A 24,732-nucleotide genomic window follows, 5' to 3' on the forward strand; every position below is an offset into this window, starting at 1 on the left:
TTGTCCCATCCCTGCTCTCCTCCTGCCTGGTCACCACATTGGAGCCACAGCATCTGCACCCACAGGCAGGAGGAGATTAAAGGGATGGATGAGAGAGCAGAAAAAAAAAAAACAAAACAAAACCAAAAAAAAACCCCAAACCCAGAGATGAGAAACTCTGCAGGGTGTGAAAACTGAAAGTGAGAGAGAAAGCTCCCCGAAAGTGCCAGCAGCCCACGGGCACCGCTGGCACGGCCCGTTACTCACCCGGTGCTTTCGGGGCTGGGGACAGAGCAGACACAGCTCAAGGGTGAGCTCAGGGGTTCCTGGAGTCATAGAGTCATAGAATCAGCTGGGTTGGAAGGGACCTCTGAGATCATCCAGTCCAACCCTTGATCCAACCCTGCTGTGGTTCCCAGCCCATGGCACTGATGCCACATCCAGTCTGTCCTTAAACACCTCCAGGGATGGAGAATCCCCCCCTTCCCTGGGCAGCCCATTCCAATGGCTGAGCACCCTCTCTGCAAAGAAATTCTTCCTAATATCCAACCTAAACCTCCCCTGGCACAGTTTAAGACTGAGCCCTCTTGTCTTGCTGATCATTGCCTGGGAAAAGAGACCAACCCCCCCCGGCTCCCCCCTCCTGTCAGGGAGTTGCAGAGAGTGAGGAGGTCTCCCCTGAGCCTCCTCTTCTCCAGGCTGAGCCCCCCCAGCTCCCTCAGCCTCTCCTCACAGCACTTGTGCTCCAGTCCCTTCCCCAGCCTCGTTGCTCTTCTCTGGACCTGCTCCAGCCCCTCCATGTCCTTCCTGAGCTGAGGGCCCAGAGCTGGACACAGCACTCCAGGGGTGGCCTCACCAGTGCTGAGTCCAGGGGCAGAATCACTTCCCTGGACCTGTTGGCCACACTGTTCCTGAGCCAGGCCAGGATCCATTGGCCCTCTTGGCCACCTGGGCACACTCTGGCTCCTGTTCAGCTCCCTGGCCATCCCCACTCCCAGCTCCCTTCCTGCCTGGCTGCTCTCCAGCCCCTCTGGCCCAGCCTGTAGCTGCCGGGGGTTGTTGTGGCCAAAGTGCAGGACCCGGCCCTTGGCCTGGTTGAACCTCATCCCGTTGGAATCAGCCCAAGTCTCCAACCTGTCCAGGTCCCTCTGCAGAGCCCTCCTGCCTTCCAGCTGATCAACACTCCCCCCCAGTTTAGTGTCAGCTGCAAATTTGCTGATGGTAAGTCCTTGGGTGATGGGCAGGAGAAGGCACAGCCGAAGGGTGAGCTCAGGGGTTCCCAAAATCCTGGGGTGATGGGCAGGAGAGGCATCACCACCCTGTGCTCTGCTGCAGGAGCAGGGGATGCCCAGCCCATGGCACCCACTGAAGCTCCATCCAGCCCATGATGGTCCTCCAGGAGTTTTTTATTTCTATTAATGCCATGAAACTTGGAAACAAACCCCACAGGGCTGATGGGGAGTTTTACCCCCATGGAGTCATATAGTCATGGAATGGTTTGGGTTGGAAGGGACCTTAAAGCTCATCCAGTGCCACCCCCTGCCATGGGCAGTGACATCTTCCTCTAGACCAGGTTGCTCCAACCTGGATGGGACAGCCACAGTTTCTCTGGAAAACCTGCTCCAGGACCTCCCCACCCTCCCAGGGAAGAATTTCTCCCCAGTATCTACTCCTCTCGTGTCAGTGGGAGAAGTTTCCTGCCCATAACACACCCATTCCAACACCTGTGTGCTTTTTAGGGAGCCACAACCCCTATCCAGTGGCACCCACCCGCTCCATCCCTTTCCCAGGAATGGTTCTACCTCGGAAAGTGGATTCAAGCTTTGGAGCAGTGCCTGCAAATAACATCCTCTGCATCTGGATGATCCCTCAAGGACACAGAGCTGCCAGGTTGTCACCAGGAAGCCAACTCCAGGGTCCAGCAGTGGAGAGCAGAGATGCTGCAGGACATGGTGGGACCACGGGGAAAACTGTGGGAATTCCAGCAGCACCTGGAAGAGAGAAGAGCCAAGACATGCAGGTGATTGAACCAGGATTTTACAGGTTCCAGCACCCAACTGCCAGGGCAGGAAGGCTTCAGAAGCACCATTTGATCCCACACTGATGAAATCTCAGCACAAGCAGCTGTTTGGGATGATGTGTTTCAGGGGATTCCACCATGAATAAGCACCAAGAGCCAAAAAAACACCAGGAAAGTTCCTTTCAAGTCTTCACTCTCCTATTTTATGGAGCCATCAGCTCCCAACCCAAACCAGAGACAACACTTCTGTCAGGGAGGCTGTTCTGGTGATAAATCTGACCCTGGATCTTCCAAAAAAAAAATCATCCAGGAGCAAAAGTATGATTCAATATTCCACGTGTTCTGAGAGGGGCAAATAGTGTAAAAACTAGTTTTATTTGTTGAATAATAAATCCAGAAATCCTATTCCACACAATATTTTGCCATTATTTCTATGTAGCAACTAGTTAACTGTCAGCTGGGCTGGGATTTAATCTTTCTGCAGCTTTAATTTCTGTATGTATATAATTATTCCATAATTATACACACTAAAATATTGCCTAATTATAATCACAGGAAATAAGACTCCCCTACAAATAACCAAACTCTTCCCATTAAATATTTGTTACTACATGACCTTCACAGAGGATTTGGTGTCTGGCTTGGTCATGGGGAAAACTCACTTAATTTTATATATTACAGCAGAAATGACACCACAGAACGAGAGATCCAGGCGGGAAATATCCCTAAACATCATTTGCCTCATAGAAATTGTGGATTGCGTGTAGATGGTCTTCATTTACCTCGGTCTTGGAGGGGAACATGAAGGCAAAAAATGAGATTTGTATTTATTAGAGGGGAGAGGAGCCAAGCCAAGACTGAAACAAAGGGCCAGCCCCAATTTCCAGGAACCTCCCTGATTTTTAGAAGAGTGTGGCTGGAGAAGATCCTATTTCTCAGCACTTGCCTGTACAGCCCTCAAAACCCAACTGAGCTCAACCCCTGCAGTTTGGGTTTTTTTGCTAAAGGGGTTTCTTTCTTATTTCTGTTTTCCCTTTCTTTTTCAAGCAGGATTTTGAAGTATTGATTTGCTCAAGGGCAGCCAAGCCAGGAGCAGGGGTTCCCCTAATTTTGATGACAACAGAGTTAAAATGCAGTTTAACAGCAAGACCAGATATGGTTCTTATTTTTCTCTGGGTGTGGTATCAGCAAAAAACATTTTAAAATTGAAATTGTTCTTTAAAATTGAAATGAAGCCCATGGAATTACATTTTCTCATGTGAAATAATACATCTTCTAACTGCCTTAATAGACCTTAGTATGCAATTACTGCACAGTATCTCTAAATAAGCAGATGATACAGCCCTGTCTTTCTTGTTTTAATAATAAATTCATCACTCCACCTTTATAATCCTTCATTTGCCTGATGAGATCAGGCACCTGAGATCAAGACACAATACCTTTATTACATCTAACTCCCCGAGATAACATTAATATTACGTGGCAATCTGTAAATATTATATTTATTTTTATTTATATTATATATATAAATCTGCATATATAGGTATATAAAAATCTGTGTACATATTTATAAAAATCTGTATATCTATCTATAAATATATAATATACATATAATATATATATTATATGTATTATATTAGTGAGACACTGGCTCAGGTTGCCCAGAGAAACTGTGAGGTCTCTTCTAACCCAAACCATTCTGTGATTCTCTGATTCTAATTCTGATGAGTGGATTTTTTTCTTGATAAGAGAAGAAATCCCTTTGAAATCTCCTCCTTCATCCCAAAGAATCCTCTGTTTGACCAGCCTTGAGCATGAATGAATCTTGATAATTACTGTTTATAATAATTATATTAGAAGAAGCTAATGTACGATATATTATGATGTATTATATTAAAATATGATACTCTTTGAGCAGTTCTGTGTCTGTCTTCTCTACTTGGGGCAAGTGTGGAGTGGGAAGCAATGCTCTAATGGAATGGGAATAATTCTGGATCTATGGGTCGGGCTTTGATGTTCCTTTGTGTTTATACCATAGAATCATAAAATTATGGAATGGTTTGGCTTAGAAAGGTCCTTAAACTTCATCCAGTGCCACCCCCTGCCATGGGCAGGGACACCTTCCACTAGCCCAGGGTGCTCCAAGCCCCGTCCAACCCAGCCTGGAACACTTCCAGGGATGGGGCAGCCACAGCAAGGATTATAGGATATATATAAAAGATAAAATGAGGATATATCCCAATTTCTCAGCGAATTAAACCCACCCTATGTCTCAGTAACACATTACCCAACTCTCAGGCTGAGGGACCAGCGGCCAGGAAAGCTCCTCTGCTTTGGAAACACTTGGAACAACGGGACATTCCTGGCACTCAGAGACCTCTGAAGGCACTTGAGGTAAATATTCCCCCTTTTGGACAAAGAACTCCCGCTAAAATCCCAGCCCAGGCTGAAGTGCAGCACAGGAACACCATAGAAAAGAAACTGTGCCCCACCTGATGGGAAACCTCGTGTACTTCTGTGAACGCTGTGACAGAACATCCAGCAAAGAAACCTGGAAAGCCGAAGTGATGCCTTTTCAAGAACACCCCTGGGAGCACATCCTGAAGTTCTCTTTCACTTTTGGGTCAGAAAAGACTCTTGTCTCTTACACAGGCTGAAAACCACAGCCCACAGAGGAATGACTGGAGCAGAAGTGGAAAACACAGCCAGAAATTGGAAAATGATGCAGCTCTGGGAGCAAAGCGAGTGTCTGGGCACACCACAGCCTTCTTATAGGAAACAAGCTGCCAATTAAAATAAAAACAATCTGAAAATGCAATATAAACCTCTTGATTCATCCTGCTCCCTTCTCCCTTGACAGCAAAAATCCCAGTGACTTCACAGCACACGAAGAGCTTTGTTCAGCCTTTTGGCCCAGCTAAGGATGACCACGTGTAGTGAGAGCTGATGGTGAAATATTTGGGTTTTATCCCGAGTAGACTAGCAAAATCAACTCTTCAGGCACGTTCTCACAAGTATTCATCAATGAGATCTCATCATTATAGAATCAGAGAATCCTGGAATCATTCAGGCTGGAAAAGAGCTCTAAGACCATGGAGACCAATCGTCCCCAGCACTGCCAATCCCACCACTGACCCCTCTCCCCAAGTGCCACATCCACACAGCTTTTAAACCCCTCCAGGGATGGGGACTCCATCACTACCCTGGGCAGCCTGTCCCAACACTTGGCTACCCTTTCCATGAAGGAATTTTCCCTAATATGCAATTTAAATCTTCTCTGATGCCACTTGAGGCTGTTCCCTCTTGTCCTGTTGCTTGTTCCTTGGGGGGAGACACTAAAATAAAGAATAGAAATGGAAAAGCTTGGAGGGAGACTATTTACTGGAGCATGGAGTGACAGGACAAGGGGGAATGGCAAGAGGAGGGTTAGATGGGATATTGAGAAGGAATTCTTGGCTAGGAGGGTGGGGAGGCCCTGGCACAGGTTGCCCAGAGAAGCTGTGGCTGCCCCTGGATCCCTGGAAGTGTCCAAGGCCAGCTTGGACGGGGTTTGGAGCGACCTGGGCTAGTGGAAGGTGTCCCTGCCCATGGCAGGGGGTGGAATGACACGATCTCTAAGGTCCCTTCAACCCAACCTGCGATTCCACTATCCCGTGATTCCACGGAAAGCTTATCCACGTCCCGCACACCAGCCCTATTTTTCGGCCAGTCCTGTGCTCCAAGGGCACAGCCCCGAAGGCAGGAGCTCCAGCGCTGCCCCGCAGCACCCCCGGCCGGGCTCAGCGCGGGATCCCCGCCCCCCCCGCCGGGCGGGATTCCCGGCCCCGCCGCTCTCGGGATGAGTCGCGGCTGCCCCCGGGCCGGGGGGAGGGAGGAGCGCAGGGGGAACTCCCGCTCCGGAGCCCCTATAAGAGCCGGGCCCGGCCCGCTCCCACAGCAGCGGGATGGAGCGGAGCGGCAGCACCGAGAGCGGCTCCGGGATCACCGGGATCACCGGGATCATCGGGAATACCGGGAGCGGGCGGGCAGCGCCGCCTGGCGGCCCGCGGGGGGCACTGCTGCCCGCGCTCTGCCTGCTCCTGGCGCTGCTCCCGCTGCCCCCGGCCCGGGCACTGCCCGCCCCATCCCGGGCACTGCCCACCCCGGCACTGCCCACCCCCGCGGCGCTGAACCGCTCCAGGGAGCTGCTGGAGGCCGCCGACACCTCCCTCCAAAGGCTGAAGGTCTGACAGGGGCGCGGCGGGGAGCGGGATGGGCAGGATGGGGACGGGACATGGGGTGGGGTGATGGGGTGGTACCCAGGGAGGTGGTGATGGGGTAGTGGTGGTACCCAGGAGGGCAGCGATGGGTTGGTGACAGTATCCAGGAGGGCAGCAATGGGATAGTGATGGTATCCAGACGGGCAGTGATGGGTCAGTGAAGGTACCCAGGAGAGCAGTGATGGGGCAGTGGTGGTGCCCAGGAGGGCAGTGATGGGGCAGTGGTGGTGCCCGGGACAGTGATGGGGCATTGGTGGTGCCCAGGAGGGCAGTGATGGGTTGGTGAAGGTACCCAGGAGAGCAGTGATGGGGCAGTGGTGGTGCCCAGGACAGTGATGGGGCATTGGTGGTGCCCAGGAAGGCTGTTTGGGGCAGTGTGGTACCCAGGACAGTGATGGGTTGGTGAAGGTGCCCAAGAGGGCAGTTTGGGGCATTGATGGTGCCCAAGAGGACAGTTTGGGGCATTGATGGTGCCCAAGAGGGCAGTTTGGGGCAGTGGTGGTACCCAAAAGGACAGTGATGGACTATACTGGTGCCCAGGCAGGTGAAGTTGCCCAGCTGGGCAGTGAGGGGCTGCTGAGGGTCCCCAGGAGGGTGGATATTCCCTGTAGCCTCCCTTTAGGACCCTCTGGTTTCACACTTGCCCTGCTCAGCCCTTCAGGGTGGGGGTTTGCTCAGCAGCCTTTCCTTTTTGCTACAATTCCCTGCTATCTTTGCAGTCTCCACCTCAGGGGACCCCAAAAACCCCCAGCACTAAATGGGGGCTGTTCCCCACCCTGTTACACATCTGTGAGGATGGTGTTGGCCATTTTTCACTTTCCAAGAGATCCTTTACCTTTGAAACTAAAATGACATAAAGTTCTCCATGGATTCAACGTCTGAGAGAATAATTTAAAGCAGAAGAGGCAGAGCAATTCCCAACAACACATAAACCAAAGCTGTGCAAAGCTCTGAGCTTATTCCCAGTCTATTTTCTACCTTTCATATTTAACCAGAGTCCTCACACAGCCTCATCCCTAGGATTCAGCTAAGCTGGGATCCATCCCATATTTTTGCATTCACACACATATATATATATGTAAATTTATATTTTTATACATATATATACATAAATATACATATATATATATACACTATACTATGAAACTGAGTCAATGACCCTTTTTTTATTCCCTTTTTCACACAGGAACTCGACACCCTGGGATTTGAATGTACCCTTGAAGAGGTTGATCCTGAAGATATCACTAAGAACCAAACAAACACAATAAAAGCTTGCACATCTGAAGGTCTAGAGGTAAAATATATAAATATATATATATATATAAAAAATTAAAGTTTCAGCCTATATTTTCATGGCACAGGCACATAATTTACACTCATTTCTGCTTTAATTTGCAGACTGGGAACTGTCCAGCACTGGAAGGATCAACTTTTGATAAGGTAAATTGCAAATTTCCCATAAGAATCCCTTTTTTTTTTTTGCTCACTGTGGATTTAACAGCAGATTCCCACATTTCCTGATGGTTCTGCCTTTCCCAGAGGAAATGCCTGCAGGGCATCTATGAGGATCTGAGTGCTTACAGGGCAGAGCTCAACAACTTCCACGATCACCAAGTGCTGGCAAGTCTCGATGAGATGATGAAAGTGAGTATTTTCTGCCTCCTCCCTCTCCTCAGAGACCTCAAAAATCGAGTAAATACAGAATAAACCTCAAAAATAGAGCAAATACAGAATAAAAGGGACCCAGCTCTATTTCCCTCTCAAATACTGGGATATAACACACCTGGGGGACTGAATATGGATGGACTGAACTGTGATAAATATTAGTGAGTAGAGGGAATAGATGTTAAAAACTTGTTGGTTTAATAAAAGCTAACTAAAAAACCTTAATTAATTGCCTTTGTGTTGGCACAGCATCTCCCAGTATAGCCTGGGGAGATAAGTCCAGCCTAAAGGGTCTCTAGATAAACCTGGCCATGGGTTTGTTATTAAAACCAATCCTTATTCCTGGGCAGAAAGAGCCTCTGAAGGGACAATTTTGTCTTAAGGCAAGTCCAGCTGCCCATCCTCAGTCTATTAATTGTATCATTATTTCCAATTTTATCCTAAGTCTGCTAATAATATCATTAAATATTTCAAAACTCATCCTATTAGTTACATTATTTCAAATTTTGTCATATGTCTAGTAATCATATCATTAAATACCCCAAAATTTACCCTCTTAATTATAACATTAAATATTTCAAATTTTATCCTGTCTAGTAATGGTGCCATTAAATATTTCAAAATTTGTCCTATTCTAACATTAAATAGTTCAAATTTTTCCTATTAATTACATTCAATATTTCCAATGTTATCCTATTAATACCACTGAATATTTAAAAAATTACCCTATTAATTATAACCTTAAATATTCCAAATTTTATCCTGTCTAGTAATGGTATCATTAAATACCTCAAAATTTGCCCTATTGATTATAACATTAAATATTTCAACTTTTATCCTACGTTTTGTAATCTCATTCGATATTTCAAAATTTGTCCCATTCTAACATTAACTAGTTCAAATTTTTCCTATTAATTACATTCAATACTTGAAATTTGATCCTCTGAATATTTCAAAAATTACCCTCTTAATCATACCATTAAATACCTTGACTTTTACCCATTAATAACTAAATATTAATTATTATTAATTAAATAATTAAATAATCCCAATTCCATCCTCGGCCTACCGATGACACAATTAAAAATATTAATTAAATAATTAAATAATTCCGATTCCATCCTCGACCTACCAACGACACAATTCAATATATTAATTAAATAATTCCAATTCCATCCTCGACCTACCAATGACACAATTAAATATATTAATTAAATAATTCCAATTCCATCCTCGACCTACCAATGACACAATTAAATATATTAATTAAATAATTCCAATTCCATCCTCGGCCTACCAACGACACAATTAAATATTCCCAGTGTTTCACTTATACAAACACACTCTTATTCCCAAATCTTACCCTTTATCCGTGGGGGGTAAAAAAGCCCCGGGGAGGTTTTGGGATGGGTGGGATGGTTGTAACTCCTTTCCCTGTGCCAGGCCCTGAACAGCAGCCGGAAGGTTCCGGAGCCGCCGGCGGGAGCGGGCCCGGAGTCATTCCCGGAGAGGCTGCGGCTGTGCCGGGTGCTCCAGGCCCTCCGGATCCGCTCCCTCACCATCTCCAGGATGATGAACTTCCTGAGCTCCCCGGAGAGCTCCCTGTGAGCACACCCAACCTGAGGATTCCTTGGAGAGAAAAAAAAAACCAGCGGGATCGACCCCCTGCCACGTGCTCGGGAGGGGGTTTAAAAGGAATTTTTAATAGTCACAGTTTCCATAAATCATTTTTTTTTAGGGAGCTGTGCCAGTGCCTTTGGAACTGTCAGGTTAAACTTCTACATTTCTAGGAAATAAGCTAGATTTTAGCACCAACTCTAATTTATCATGTTTTATTTATTCAGCTTATTTTTCCCCAGTTGAGACCTATTTATAATAATCCATTTCCTCGTGGGTCCCTTCCAACTCAGGATATCCTATTCCATGATTTATTTATGATATGTTATATTCCTTATTTATTCTATTTATTGCCTAATAAAATTCAAATTGGCTTAAAAATCGTAGTGACTGTTGTTCCTGGAGATACAACAAGAATACTTTTAAAATACTTGGAATACTGCTGGCATGTAAAGGTAACTGGGATATTTTAAAATCCTGTTTCCATCTTGGATGGGGTTGGATGGGGCTTGGAGCAACCTGGGCTAGTGGAAGGTGTGGAATGAGATGCTGCAGCAGCAGAAGCATCAAGGCTTGGAGAGATGGCAACGACCTCACAACGCTTCATCCAGCAGCTAAAATTAAAAAATAAATCCAAAATCATATGTAAATAGTGTCAATGGTTCCCCTTTAATCCTTATTTTTTTTTTTAAGTTTGCTTTTTTCTTTCATGAACACACTCAGAGGAAGGTGATCCCAAGCATCCCACGTCCTTAAAAATCAGACAATCCCGGATCAGGTCACCGCTCTCGTTCTGCAAATCACATTATTCCCAAATCTTTTCCAATTCTGTAGCACGTGGGGGGCCTTCCCAGGGATTTTGGCTCCTCCCATGGTAGTTTAAGCACCTAATTCGAGTTAAAACGAATCAAGTAAAAAATAGAAAAAGTTTCTCATATAAAAAACAAATTATACAACGTAAAAAAAAAAAACCTGTCTCATAAAAATACAACTATACAGAGAAGAGTAGCAAAGAAATTCCCAGGGAAAATTCCAAGCTGCCTGGAGTACATAGTGGTGCTTCTGTGAAATCAGTCTTTGGGGTTTTTAGAGAAGAGAACCACAGCTTAACAAGGACTGAATGTACAGGAGTATATACAGGAATTATATATACACAGTGATTATGCAAAGGAATTTGTCTGCAAGTTTAGGATTATCCTTCCCTGATTTTGGACATCCATGAGAAATCCAATGTACCTCCCGCTTCGGGCACTTCAGTAGGGGTTTTTGAGGGGATGAAAGTTCCTGTGTAACTTTTCTCCCTGTTTTTCCCTGATGTAAATGAAAATCTTTTCCAGGTAGTGATCCTGGAGCGAACAATTCAACCTGGTTTCTTCCAGTGTTCCCATCTTTTAGGAGAGGCTCAAAGGAGGTGGCAGTGGTGGCATTCCCTGCGGGTGAAGCCCGGAGATATCGGGATCCACAGCTCCTGGAAGTCTTGGAAGTGGCTTATATCCAAAATTTCATTCACATTCCTTGAGAAGATCCAGCCCAACCTTTCCTCTGAGTGATGATGCTTTGCATCCTCCTTCCTGAATCCCAGCGAGATCCCAGAGGAGCGGAATGGTTGGATGGGGCAGCTCCCACTGCAGGTCCTTCCAGCTCAGCACTGAGCTGAGAAACCTGAGGGAAGGAAAACACACAAACACACGGGGGTTATCTGAGCCCTGGGAGTCACTGCAGTATTCCAGGTGAATTAAAACTGCATTACAAAATATTCCAGAGGAATAATAAACGTATTAAAACGCCCCGAGGCAGCGCAAGGCTGGGGCACAGACAGGTTTGGGAGGGACAGCTCTCCACCCTTTACAGCCAGGTTGTTTTTAGGGAGAATTAGGCATGGAATCAGGTTGGGAAAGACCTCTAAGACCATCAAGGCCAACCAGCACTGCCAAGGCCACCACCAACCCACGTCCCCAAGTGCCACATCCACAGGGCTTTTAAATCCCTCCAGGGATGGGGACTTGACCCTGTCCCAGGGCTTCACAACCCTTTCCATGAAGAAATTTTTCCTAATATCCAACCTAAGCCTCCCCTGGCACAACCTGAGGTCATTTTCTGTTGTCCTAGTTAAGGAATTAAAAAAGAACAAGGTTTTGCTGTTGTAGAAAAAAACAACCTTTAGTTTTTGAGGACAATTCCCCTCGGTTGGTTCATGGAATCATGGAATGGTCTGGGTTGGAAGGGACCTTAAAGGTCAGCAAATTCCAACCCCCTGCCAGGGGCAGGGACAGTTCTCAGAACTGCTAAGTCATCACTCAGGGAAAGGTGTTAATTAAAATACACAAAAACAGAAGAATACATAAGAACAAATAAAAATACATAAGAATAAAGACTCAAACATCTCCTCTTGGGACTTCCAGAGAAGACCAAGAATTGGTTTGGGTGTATAACACTGACCTGCTTGGCCAGGACAGCCAGGTCATGCTGAGAGTGCTCTCAACACAGTCAGTGCAGAAATATTCTTCATTTTATAAGAGATTGTAATTTCTTTTTCATTTTTTATTTATTTTGATTTTTGAAAGGAACGATAAAAATGCCACGAAAAAGAGAATCACTCTGATAACGGAAGGGAGACAATTTTGACCTACACAGTCAACCATGCACCGGGGATTTGGTGAATTCTCTGATGGGAATTCTTAAAACACAGCTGAGATGGGATTCAACAAACAGGGATGGGATTCAACAAACCCAGAGGGAGATACCTTGCAGCATTAGCTCCAGCTCATAGGATCCTTTGTCACCCAGACTCCTCTGCAGAGCTTCTGCAGTGCCATTGCTTTGTTGCCTGTCCCTCCACTTCCTCAGCACCAGGAATTTTTGCATGTTGACTTCGTCCTCCATGCCCTGGATCTCCTCGATGTCCTTCATCTCCATCTCGAGGCACTCGATGGCGATTTCCTTCCACTGCCGCCCCAACTGCTTCGCGACTGCCATCAGCTGCTGGTCCGTCAGGATTTTTGTTCCAATTCCATCTGAAAAGACATGGACATTCTTCCTAATATCCAGCCTAAACCTTCCCTGGCACAACTTTCCTCTCCTCCTGTCCCTTGTTCCCTGGGAACAGAGCCCGACCCCCCCCGGCTCCCCCCTCCTGTCAGGGGGTTGCAGAGCCAGAAGGTCCCCCCTGAGCCTCCTTTTCTCCAGGCTGAGCCCCCCCAGCTCCCTCAGCTGTTCCTGCTGCTCCAGCCCCTTCCCAGCTCCATTCCCTTCCCAGGACATGCTCCAGCCCCTCAATGTCCTTGTCATGAGGGGCCCAGAACTGCCTCCAGGACTCGAGGTGGGGCCACCCCAGGGAAAAAAAATCACTTCTGTGGTCCTGCTGCCTCAAGTATTCCTGATCCCAGCCAGGTGCCATCAGCCTCCTTGCCCACCTGGCATGGGGATGGGCATGTTCATGTTCAGCCATTGTAGACCCCCACACCCGGATCCTCTTCCCACAGGCAGCTTTCCAACTGCTCTTCCCCAAGCCTGGAGCATTCCAGGTGGTGATTTGTGGAAGTCTTTAAATAAGTGAGTTCAGTTACACAGGATCACAGGATGTGCTGAGCTGGGAGGGACCCACAAGGATCGTCCAGTCCAACCCTCAGCCCTGCCCAGGCCCATCCCCAGAGTCACCCCCTGTGTCCCAGAGGATCAGCCAAACCCTCCTGGAGCTCTGGCAGCCTTGGGGCTGTGCCCACTGCCCTGGGGAGCCTGGGCAGTGCCCAACCAGCCTCTGGGGGAAGAACCTTTTCCTGAGATCCAACCTGACCCTGCCCTGACACAGCTCCAGCCATTCCCTGGGTGCTGTCCCTGGTCCCACAGAGCAGAGCTCAGTCCCTGCCCTTCCCAAAGAAGTTGGAACTGCAGTGAGGTCTCCCCTCAGTCTCACAGGACACAAAAAACCCCACACATGTTATTTTAAAGGACACACAGAGGTTGTACCTGCAGTGCCACCAGTCTTTTGCTTTTTGCTACAAAGTCCCCCTTCTTCCAAAATGCTGAGGGCTGGTTTCCTTTTTTTGACACCTGAGAAGGAAGCAAGAGGTGAAGTCACTTGTGTCACATCTCCTGAGCTACAGGAGCAAGGGAAGGGCACAGAGAACAAGCCACCCCAACCCCAACATCCCAAATTGACTTACTGCCTGTGCTTCTCTTCTGCTCATTTTTGTTCTGATCATAATGGATCCAGTCCCCTGGAAAGAGTTGGCAGAGGAAACAAAAGGTGAGGGACGAATTCCCAGTTTTTATGCCCAACTTTCAACGATTCTCAGGCACAAACCAAAGCTGTTGGGTGGATTCCAACCCCTGAGAGGAGGTTTTATATAATGAGATTTTTTTCCCCTTTTATTCAACGTGCAGCAGCATGTCAAAATAGGCAACAGAACTGTATGTTATAGTGCAATAATTTGCAAAGTTATATATACATGGAATAATTTATTATAACATGCAGTAACATGCAGGGGGGTTGGAAGTAGATGGTCCTTAAGGTCCCTTCCAAATCATTCCATGATTCCCTGAAGCCCAAAGACTCACGTTCTCGGAGTTTTGCTTTCCAGACAGTTGCATCAGAGTCCAGCTCAACCAGAGACAAGGTGAACTCATCAGGTTTCTCCACATACACTTCAATGTAACTCTTCAGTTTCAGGAGTGATCCATCAACAAATTCAATTTCCTACACAACATAAATGTTTTAAAAATCAATATTTACCCAAAATATAAACTAAAGAGGAGGCAATTGGGACAGAGCCCAACTCCAATCCTCTCAAAGTTCTGCTGCTGTAGCATCAGGATTTCATCCAAAATTTTAGGGCTCTAAGAGGCAAATAGAATGTGAAAAATGGCCTTAATGCCAGTGCAGGAATGTACAGGAAAAGACTTTTTGGGCCATATTTCTATGAAGCTGCAATGCAGGAAGTGAGGGTCGTTTAAGGGACTTACCTCAGGAGTTATTTCAGCTTCTGGCTCACAAACCAATCTGTACCTCTTTCCATTCTGCAGTAATTTTTGGCACACGGGGGGCTTGTCAATCTTAACAAATTTCTTATTTGAATGTTTGACAGCTTTTGAGATGTCCTAAAATTTTAAAGTACGGTTTTGAGGTTACTCATTTCAGCAAAGAAATTAACATTTCAAACCTGTGTTCACAGGGGTGAAATGAGATAAAAGAGTTGGCAATCCCAAATAAAAGGAAGGTTATTTGTCCCTGTCCTCACTGTATCAGGGTAAAATAAACTCATGTTCCTGACACACCCCCTGCCCAGCTAGATCTGAACCATCAGTACAACACCAACTTCCTAATTATTTTTCCATTGCAAGGAATTCTGTAAAGCTGTAATTTTATCCTGGTTTAGTTCCTCTTTTCTCTCTGCTCTGTACTTCTCATTTCTGATGTGATCTTTGGCAGCAGGAAAAACTGGAGGCACGTGGATGAATGCATTGTCAGCTGCCTTCCCAAATTCCCAGGTACTTTTCAGTGGGAATGTATAAACTTGTAGAGGTCTTGGATGGCCTCTGGCAAAGCAAATAGATTGGTCCTAATGGTTGAATTGTCTCCATGGCAGATCACACTTTTGTTGCTGCCCTGCCATGTCATCTGTAGGTACTTTCAGGTGATTTATATAAAACAAATGTGAAAAGCACAGCAGTGGGGAAGGTTATGAGGAGCTCCCTGAAAATCCTCTGGGTTAGCAGACATTTCTGTCAGTACCAGGTACTGCAGAGGTTCATTAGTGGAATTTGGGAGAAGAGCTGAAGCAGGCAAGTTGGCCAATATAATCACTTAAATATCATGCACCTTGGCCAGTATAATTATTTAAATACCACGCCCTAACTTGGCACATCTCAGCATGGAAGCCCCATTATGGAGAGATGGATATCTTTGCACGTAAACACTGAGGTGAGAGAAGGGCATCCCTTGGAATCCCCATTCTTGGAAGCGTTCCAGGCCGGGTTGGACAGGGCAGTCTGCTCTAGTGGAAGGTGTCCCTGCCCACGGGGGACCAAAACCAAAGCATTCCATGATCCCACCCCCAGCCCCGCGGTGTGTCCGTATCGCCCCACCCGACGCGCGCCACACCTTTATGAAGGAGTCGTTGTTTGTGGCCACGTAGACCCGGAAGGACAGGGAGGGATGTTCATCCACGGCTTTGTAGAGGATGACAGCCCCGTGGTACTGCACAGGCTCCTGGCTCTGGATGAGGGGCCCCACGGGCGACAGGGAGCTCACCACCCACCTCACGTGCGAGGCCGAGTAGGCGGCCGAGGGCTCGATGGCCGCGCCCTCGCCCTTGACGTGCAGCACCTTGAAGGCCATTCCGGCACCATGATCTGGGGGACAACGGGGCTGCTCAGCACCTCCCGCTGCAGGAACAGCCCCATCCCACCTCCCTTTCCCCCCGGGCACTCACCCCCCAGGCACAGGGAGTGCGGGAACTGGATGGAGGTGAGGGCAGGGGCCGAGTCGCAGCGCACGTCGAAGAGGGGCCCGCCCACGATCCACGGCTTTGCCACCAGGCTGGCGTACTTGCTCCAGGACAACAGGGAGTAGGTGATCTTCACACAGCCCGTCACCTCGAAGATCAAGCCCGTGAGGCTGCACTGGTAGGTCCCCTCTGCGTCCAGCTGCAGCCTGGGGTGGGCAGAGACACGTGTTAGCTTGGCTTCCGCCGCCAAAAAACCCCGTGGAAATGTGGGTTGTGAGGGATAACGGAGAAACTCCCTCCCCAGCACTTTATCTGAACAGCACAGGAGCCACAACAATGTTTTTGTCTCCTGTCTCTGTGTTTTAGCTGCCATGAGACAGTTAAACACTGGCAGGGCCCGGCCAGCGTAGGCAAAGTAGGTGTAAATGAGCATTTTGCATAATATTTGCTGCCCGAGGCAGCTGCTGCCACACAAAAGGCTCAGACTCGATGTCAGAGCCAACATTGCACGTGGACAACTTCAACATCCAACGTGGGGAACACCAAAGGATACGTGGACACCAACATCCCACGCTGAGGACAATTCCAAGGCAGAGAGAGGGAGAATGAGGCTGGGATCCATGGAAAAATGCAAGGTCACTGCTAATGGGGAGGATGAAGCAGGGCAAGATCCCTCATGTGTGTTCAGACTAAAATGAGCACATAAAAATGTGCCTGATGTTAATTACTGCAGCAAGATGAGGCAGGAAACCCTCCCAAGAGTTTTCTTGGACCAGGATCTGGAGACAACACAGGCAGCTGCTCTAAACTGCTTATTTTTAAAGATTTGGGGATATCTTTCACTATATCTCCAAATGTATTTGTGCAGCAAGTTACCATTTTCCCACTTAAACCAAACACTGAAGCATCTTGGTGAGAACAATGTAAATTTATACCCAATATATTAAAAAGAAAGCCATACACAAACTGTCCTCCAGCAAGTCTCCTTGGGGTCACTTCCTCCTTCTGGTCCTATAAATAAATATTAAAAAAATACATCTTTAAAAAAGGCGGTGAGAGAGAGGAATTACAAGTTGCAAATTATCTTATGCAAAATATATGAGTTGGTTTTCTTTTTCTTCTAAACCTACATTTTCATTTCTGCAATGCTCACAGGGTGGCAGGCAGTTCTCTCCTAGTGGGAAAAGAGGAAGATGAGCTCATTAAAAGCAAAGTAATTAAACAGTCAGGCAAAAAAAAAACCCAAAACCCTCAGGAGATCTGTTCCTACCTGATTCATTGCAGCTCGGTGGAGATTCCTTCTCCTCCTGTTCTTCATCTAGAAAAAAGAAGTTTGCAGCAAATACCTCAGTCTCCAGCAGGTTTTTTTCCTCAATTTAATTTGCTTAAATTCATAACATTTTAAGGAGAACATTCCTCATTCCCCCAGGACAACCCCCCCCAGCTTAATTTGCTTAAATTCATAAAGCCTTAAGGAAAACATTCCCGAGGCTGAGTCCTTGCAGGCTTTGCACAGCTTGGGAATGAAGCTGATCATTAGGATACAACTTTTGCCAAAAGCTCAGAAGTTGCCCAAACTACTGGAAATTTTCACAGCAGTTAAAAAAAAATATTCATCCCCAGGATGAGCCTCGTTGTGCCAAGGACAAAGTTCAACCAGCCGGCACAGGGAGCAGCCACACCAGCCTTCCCAGGGAGCAGGGAAAATACAGAGCCAAATATGCTGCTTGCAGCGTGTTTGTGCCTAAAATGATTTGGAAGTGCCTGGATCCTCCTTGGTAATTCCCAAATGACTGAATGGAAGAGGAGCTGACACCTCAGGCTCGGAGCCTGGAGGGGGGATTTTGGAGAAGGCGGGGGGTGGAGCCGCTGTGAGGATGGGCTGCTTCCCATCCCAACATCCCAAGGAGAGGGACCCTGGAGGGAGGCTGTCCCAAAGGTATCCCAGGAGCAACACCCTCTGGAGAGGCAGAGAAGGTCTTGCTGCAGGAACAGCCTGGCAAACATCAACCAATGCTGCCAGGCGCTGGCTGCTTCCCAAGGCAATGCTTTTCCAGTCCCTGGAGCTGCAGCAGGGATTGGAATCACAACAGGAACACCCACTGCACATGGAAGCTCATTCCCCCTGTGCCCCCCCTTCCTGGGGAAGCTCTCCAGCAATCCCAAGGCGTGGAGGTGATGGCAGGGCCAGCTCTAAATCCCTCCTGCCATCCCACATCACCCCTCCTGCATCACTTATCCTGGCTGGCTTCCCCATGCTGGGCAGGACAAATACAAAGGACACAATAAAACCACATTCCCTGACCTTCCTCCACCCCACTCCTCCACATCTGACGAGGGAAAACATTGTAATTATTTAACTCAAGGCTGATAGTCTTGCACAAAACCAGAATAAACTGCCGGAGGCACAACCTGTGGAAGTGCAAACCTCACCAAATTTTCATCAACAGCTTCCTTTAATTCTTTTCCTGTCCATCCTGTTTTGCCAGCTTTGCTGCCAAGTTTTAAGGCAATTTATGGCCTCGTGGTGTTTGGACAACTGTTGTGCTGCAAAAACAACCGTGGGGTTGTGTCTGCAAGGTGTGGGAAACACGAGCTGCTGCTCTTTGATCATTGATTGGAAACCACTGGCTCCCAAAAATATCACTGGAAAAGCCATCACTGGGTTAACATTCTACACTAACTAGGAGACTATTCCCAGGAAAAGCAGCTGGTTTAAACTGAACATCAGTTTCCAGAGGGAGATAACAGGTAAATCACAATGTTATGCTCACCTGACTCCTCCTCTGAGCTGCTGCTGGAGCTGCTTTCCGAACTGGCCTCTCCTTAACAAATTAACACCCCATTAGGCACGGGTGGAATGAATCCAAGGATACATCCAGAGGTTTGGATACATCAGGTGAGTCAGCAGGTTACATAATATAACAGAGCAGAAAAAATACTGAGGCAGAGAAGAGCACCAGAGCATCAAACCCCAGCAGCGTGGAAAACTTCGGGGTCACCCAGGCCCTTCTAAAGGGTACCTGTGGTGTTCAGCATATTCAATGTTAATGCTTTATACAACCTGGGATTGTTTTGGAGCTTCACCCATGGCACATCCCAGTTAAATTAGGGTTTTCCACAGCACATACATAGGTGGGAGAAGCCTTGGTGGGAGCTGTGTGTCCCACCGGGGACGTGACTCGTGCGGATGCACCGAATGTGGCTTTAATAAATTATTCTTACAAATGCAAGTTGAAGAGAAACCAGCATTGGAAAGTAAGAGACATGTTTTGGGATGTGCTTTGTGGGGAAATTTGGGATGCAGGGCCGGCCACACCACCCCAAGGGTGAGGACAGCCCTGAGCCCCACGTGTGCTCACCTGCCAGGTGCTCCTCGGTGGAGCCCTCTCCCTCTGTGCCACTGGATGTCACCTCTGCAAGGGAAAAGCAGTCAGGGAATACAAGTCTGAAAAAGATTTAACCCCTTCTCTTGGCAATTTTGTACTCAGCAGCTCGGAGAAAGGGAATAAATAGCAAAGGATTTTAAAAATCAGAATGAACAATCAAAACTGATCCACAAACTAAGGTTTTACAGGGAGGTTTTTAAAGCCGGTGGTTATAAAATTGCCCTTTCCATTCCAAAGGAAAATTCCTGTACCTTTTTCATCTGAAGAGAGGGCCTCGGCTCTGCTGGAAGACAAAAGGAGACACACATGAGTAGAGCTGCCAATCCTTTCCCACGCTTCCACAGGAGCGGCATTCACCCACCTCCCGCCCCCTGGCATCGCTCCCAGGCTCTGGCCAGGGAATTGCAGGCTGGGAGGTAACTTAGGACGGGGGGCTGGTGATTAAATATTCATTTTCTCCAACATCCTCCCCCGCCCTGGCTCTGTCCTGGCCATTTCGAGGCCGCCTGGCTCTGCTGTGTGTGATTCCCACCGGCCCCTTTTTCCAAAGCCCAGCCCTCCGTGCCAGGCGCCCTTTGGATTTGGCAGCGATCCAACCAATCCCCAGCGAGGCACAAAGCTCAGATAAACACGGTGGCTGGGATGTGGCAGAGGATCCAACAGCCCCACTTGTGGCCTGGGGCAAATTCAGACCAACCTTCAGCCTCCACCCACCCTTAACAAGGGAAAATCTGCTGAGTTTATCATTTATGGACAAAGATCCGGTTTGGAAACCTTTCCCTGGAGCTCCACAACATCCGTCATGCAGCTCCACCAAAGCTGTGCTGAGGGAGGGAACGGCCCTGGGTGCAGACACCATAAAACAGCAGGTGACATCCAGCCCTCCTGCACTTTGGAGGCACCAGCAATATTCCAGTGGGAAGGTGGAACAGCAGCCCTACACGTGCAGGCAGGGAAAAAGCAACTATCCCTTTGCTTTTGGGCGTGCCACGGTGCCACCCTGGTGATGCCAAGGGATGCTGGTGATGGTGAAGCCAAGACATGGGAGTTCCTGTTTGGCAGCTCAGCCCAGGAGGCTGATTTTGGCCATCCCAGGAGGCTGATTTTGGCCCTCCCAGGCTGTCACTGCATCCACCACCTGCCTGCTCCAGGTCCCAGCTCCCAGGGTGCACATGGAACGAGTGGGCACCACCCCAGGGATCAGAGTCCTGGCTGCTGCCACGCTGGGGCACTCAAACACAAAACTGAGAAACAAATGAATAGGTGGTAATTATAGAGGCAGGAAAATCAACCCCTAATGATTGGATTGCTGAGGAAATAAGGGAAGAGATGCAAGCTGGGAGGTCCCGGGTGCAGCACAGCAGAGGGGGTGCTCCATGCTGGAGCTGGAAGTTGGTGGGTCAAGGGCAGGAAGAACTGGGAAAGGGTTTTTCCCCCCCCTGCAGGAAATTACACAACAGTGTTTGTGCTTCCAAACTGTATCTTAAAAAAAAAAAATAAAATTATACATATCAGTAATATTTGGACGAGGCCTGGATATTCCCCAGGCACGGCACACGAGCCAAGAGCTGTTTGTGCAACCCTTCAACCCTTCCACCAAGTGCTGGCTTGCTAAATTAGGTTTGCTTAAATCACGTTTGGCTTCTAACCCCTCGCAGCTGCATTTCCCGCCTCCCGAGCTGCAAAACGCGCTCCGGAGGGCAGGGAGAAAACAAGAGAGAAAGGGGGAAAAAAAAAACCCACAACCAAGCAAACCAAACGCACGTTGTCCAGGCAATAACTGTCCACGGCAATAACTGTTAATATGTTAATATTAACTGCGGCAGAGAAAAACACGCTGCCGCCCCTGCCCTTCCCTGCCGGAGGATCCCGGTGGGAGAGGGGGTTCCCAACGCCCGCTGGAGCGTGAGGAGATAAACACGAAGATAAACACGATCGTTGCTCGCGGCGCAGCTGCCTCGGGTTACGGCACTAACGGGAGCGGGACCCCGGGGGGCTCATCTTCTCCAGCTTCATCCCTGCTCCCGGCTCCTTCCCGGCCCTTTCGGGGCCGCCTGGCTCTGCCGCACGTGAGTCCCACCGGCACAAGCCCCCGGCCCTTTCTGCCCAACTCCAGGGCTCGGGGTGGGGCAGAGGGACCCCGGGGTCGGGCGGGGCTCGGGGGGCAGAGGGACCCCGGGGTCAGGAGGGGCTCGGGGCGGAGCGGGGCCGGGGCAGAGGCTGCCGGGGGGGCGGCGGGGGCTCGGGGCGGGGCGGCAGCGCCGCTGGCTCGCTCGGCGCTTTTGTCTGCCCGAGGAAGAGGATGCGGAGCGCGGCCCGCGGCGACGCGGAAAGGCGGGGACCACCCCCCTCCCCGCTGCAGGTGCACGGCCGGGCACCAAACCCGCCCGTGGATGTAGGTTTTTGGGAGGGGAAGGACCTCCCGTGCTCGGCGCGGGATGGGGGGGACGCGCGGTGATGGGGAGGGGGGAGGAGGGCGGGGCTTGGGAGGGAGGAAACAGAAGGATGCGGAGGGATGCAGGTGGTTTGGGGGATGGGAACGGGGCTGCGAGGATGCTGGGGGATGGGAGGGATGTTGGGGGCACGGGGAGGGGCGGGGAGGACATCGGGAGGGCTGGGGGTGCAGGGGCGCATCGGGAAGGGCTGGGAGGACATCGAGAAGGGCAGGGGGTGCAGGGGGGCACCGGGAGGGCGCAGGAGGGCACGGAGAGGATGCAGGGGGGCATCGGGAGGATGTAGGGGGGACAAGAGCGGTTGGAGTGGCCGGGAGATGGCGGAGGGTCCCGGAGATGGCGGGGAGGGCCGCGGGAGGATGCGCGGGGCCGGGTGACGCCGGGCGGAGGGTCAGCCGGGTCCCCAGGGCCCCCCAGCCCCGCTCACCTGTCGGGCTCCTGCCCGCGCTCGGACATCGCGGTGCTGATCCCGCCGCTAATCCCGCCGCGGGACCGCCTGGGAAGCGCCGCCTCCTCGGGAGGAGGGGCGGGAGCGCAGAGGACACGCCCCGGACACGCCCCCGGAGCGCCTTCCCGGCCCCCCCGAACCCGTTTTTGGGGGGGTACTGGGTGCACTGGTGCGCTCAGGTGCTCCGGAGATACTACAGGGATACACGGGCTTGTATGTACATGGCACTTACACACACCCCTCCCTCAGGATGGGTGCAGATATGTATGGTGTCACTTCATAAATATATATATTTATATATATATTCACGTCATATATTATATTAGATATATATACACGTCGTATTCTGCACATATTATATATTAGGAGTATTGTATATACCTACTAGATCATCATGGAATAATAGAATTGGGCTGAGTAAGGATCTTAAAGCCCATCCAGGGACACCTTCCACTAGCCCAGGTTGCTCCAAGCCCCGTCCAAGCTGGCCTTGGACACTTCCAGGGATCCAGGGGCAGCCACAGCTTCTCTGGGCAACCTGTGCCAGGGCCTCCCCACCCTCCCAGCCAGGAATTTCTTCCCAATATCCCATCTAACCCTGCCCTCTGGCAGCAGGCTGTGCCCCAACTCAGGCACATGGGCTGGCACTGCCACCAGTTTCCTGGCTGATGCCACGCAGGGACCCAAGCACTGAACACCGGTGAGGAAAGAGCTGCCTGTGCCACTCCCATTGCCCTTTGCTGACCCTGAGGGCAGGCAGGGCACTGCCACCCTGATGTCACCCCATCCTCTGCCCGCAGGAAACACTGTGGGCAGCTCCACACACCGCCAGGGAGTTCAGGGAGGGAAAATGTCACGTGCTGCCCTCGCAGTTGGCACGTCAGGATCTGCCCTGAGACGCTGGCAGAGCTGCTTAGGAAAAGAAAAAAAAAAAAGAAGTGAAAATAAGATAAAGATAAAAACCAGCCCAAACCTGCAGCAGCACATTGGCATTCTTTTTTTTTTTTTTTTTTCAAACAAAAAGAATGAAAGCTTCTCAGGTATTTTGGTAGCAAAGTGCTCCTGAAGCATCTCAGGTGCCCACAGAAGTTCACTAAACCCTGGAGAGCCAGCAGTGGATGAGAGGATGGCACCCAAGTCACCTCTGCAGGGCAGTCCAGTAGTCCTGGAGAACCTGCAAAACCTGGGTGATGGGGAATTCCAGGCCTCCAGGAGAGTTCCAGGCAAGGAAGCCCCCACATACCCCCTTGCAGACACTCAGGCCCCACCCCTGACAGTTCTCCCAGGCTGGAGACATCCAAAGTCACCTCTGTTTGTACCCAGACAAGCCCTTTGGAAAGAGGGGATATCAGATATTTGTTTTAAGGTTATTCCTCTTATTCCAAAGGCTCATCGAGCCCCAGTCCACATCTCAGCATCACCCTCCTCTCCCTGTGCCAACCCCAAAGCAGCTCTGGTGTGCCTGGGGTGCCCCTTTCTGTGTCTGCCCAGGGCACCCAGCAGAAACGATAAGCTCTACAAATGTAAGTACTTGAGTCAACACAAGCTCAAAATGCTGCTCCAGGTGCTTTTGAAGTGCTCAGCTCCCACTCCTGGGTATAAATATGCTGGACTGGGAGCCTCCTGATGCTGCCATTTCACCCTCAGGCATCCAACCACAGCCCTCTGCCATTCCCACGCCACCAAACAATTCTGGAAAATCCATATCCCCAGGCAAACATAGGCACAGAGCTCATGGGAACAAACCTTCATCTTTGGGCTGCAAAGGACGGGTGTAAAACTGACCAAAACCCGACCACAGAAACCAGCATTTCATGGGAGACGCTGAGAAAGTGAATTAAAGGGTCGGTTTGGGCAGAGACGAAAATGCCAGTGAAGGAAATCCCCTTGTTAGCACCACCAAGGCACCAGAAAAAGGAGAAGGAAAAAGGTCATGAAAGAAGGACATGAGTTTGAAAGTGCAAATAATTGTTCACAATGAAGAGTAAACAAGGAAAAAAAAGGCAGGACAGGAGGGAAATGAGGAAGGGAAGGCGGGTGTGTCTTGTCTCTCCCAGCCCCATCCCTTGGAGCTTGCTGAGGGTGGCTGTGCTGAGCCATCGTTTTCCTGCTTTTCCAGACATCCTCACGCTGAAATGCAATAAACATCCTGCTACTGTGACAACACACAGAACGTTCATTAATTACTCACAATCATCCGTTAATTACCCCCGGCAGGCCCAGCCCAGGCACGTGCTTTGTGGGGTCGCAGCAGCTCCGTCCAAAAGGCTCCAATGAAATGTTTCCCTCTGAGGGTCTGATTCACCACCGGGAGAAGATTTACATCAACAACCCTTCCCCAGTTTAAACTGGAGTCACGAGGAGGTGAAGAGAGGCTGGAGCTCAGTTTCCCGAAGCACAGATCCTCTTTCTTTCGAGGACAGGGACAGAACGGGGAGCGATTTAAGGAGTAGCTC

At 49.3% G+C, this 24,732-nt stretch overlaps 2 protein-coding genes across 4 annotated transcripts; one reads left to right on the forward strand and one right to left on the reverse strand.

Annotated features, from left to right (window-relative positions):
- The first annotated feature begins 1,181 nt into the window (after positions 1-1,181).
- On the forward strand, positions 1,182-9,865 carry IL12A (interleukin 12A). The gene is made up of 5 exons (XM_039389982.1): positions 1,182-1,200; positions 7,445-7,552; positions 7,657-7,698; positions 7,798-7,950; positions 9,367-9,865. The coding sequence occupies exons 1-5, from the start codon at positions 1,198-1,200 to the stop codon at positions 9,529-9,531; spliced, it is 471 nt and encodes a 156-aa protein (XP_039245916.1). The 5' UTR covers positions 1,182-1,197; the 3' UTR covers positions 9,532-9,865.
- CARD8 (caspase recruitment domain family member 8) lies at positions 9,740-22,335 on the reverse strand. 3 transcript variants are annotated; one of them, XM_039389944.1, is made up of 15 exons: positions 22,256-22,335; positions 19,627-19,655; positions 19,349-19,402; positions 18,761-18,811; positions 17,257-17,304; positions 17,117-17,160; positions 16,948-16,997; positions 15,972-16,192; positions 15,641-15,891; positions 14,503-14,637; positions 14,098-14,236; positions 13,704-13,757; positions 13,507-13,590; positions 12,285-12,554; positions 9,742-11,202 (listed from the first exon to the last, which is right to left on the reverse strand). In XM_039389944.1, exons 1-15 carry the CDS (start codon positions 22,282-22,284, stop codon positions 11,183-11,185), a joined length of 1,479 nt encoding a protein of 492 aa, XP_039245878.1. In that variant the 5' UTR covers positions 22,285-22,335; the 3' UTR covers positions 9,742-11,182. The 3 variants fall into 3 exon arrangements, with proteins under 3 accessions (XP_027601076.1, XP_039245878.1, XP_039245877.1); XM_039389943.1 differs by having other exon boundaries at positions 19,627-19,658; XM_027745275.2 differs by lacking the exon at positions 22,256-22,335 and having other exon boundaries at positions 9,740-11,202; positions 19,627-21,052.
- Positions 22,336-24,732: the final 2,397 nt, after the last annotated feature.

This window comes from Pipra filicauda, unplaced genomic scaffold, assembly GCF_003945595.2.
Source record: "Pipra filicauda isolate LSUMZ 115617 unplaced genomic scaffold, ASM394559v2 scaffold78_size3787270_pilon, whole genome shotgun sequence".
NCBI lineage: Eukaryota > Metazoa > Chordata > Aves > Passeriformes > Pipridae > Pipra > Pipra filicauda.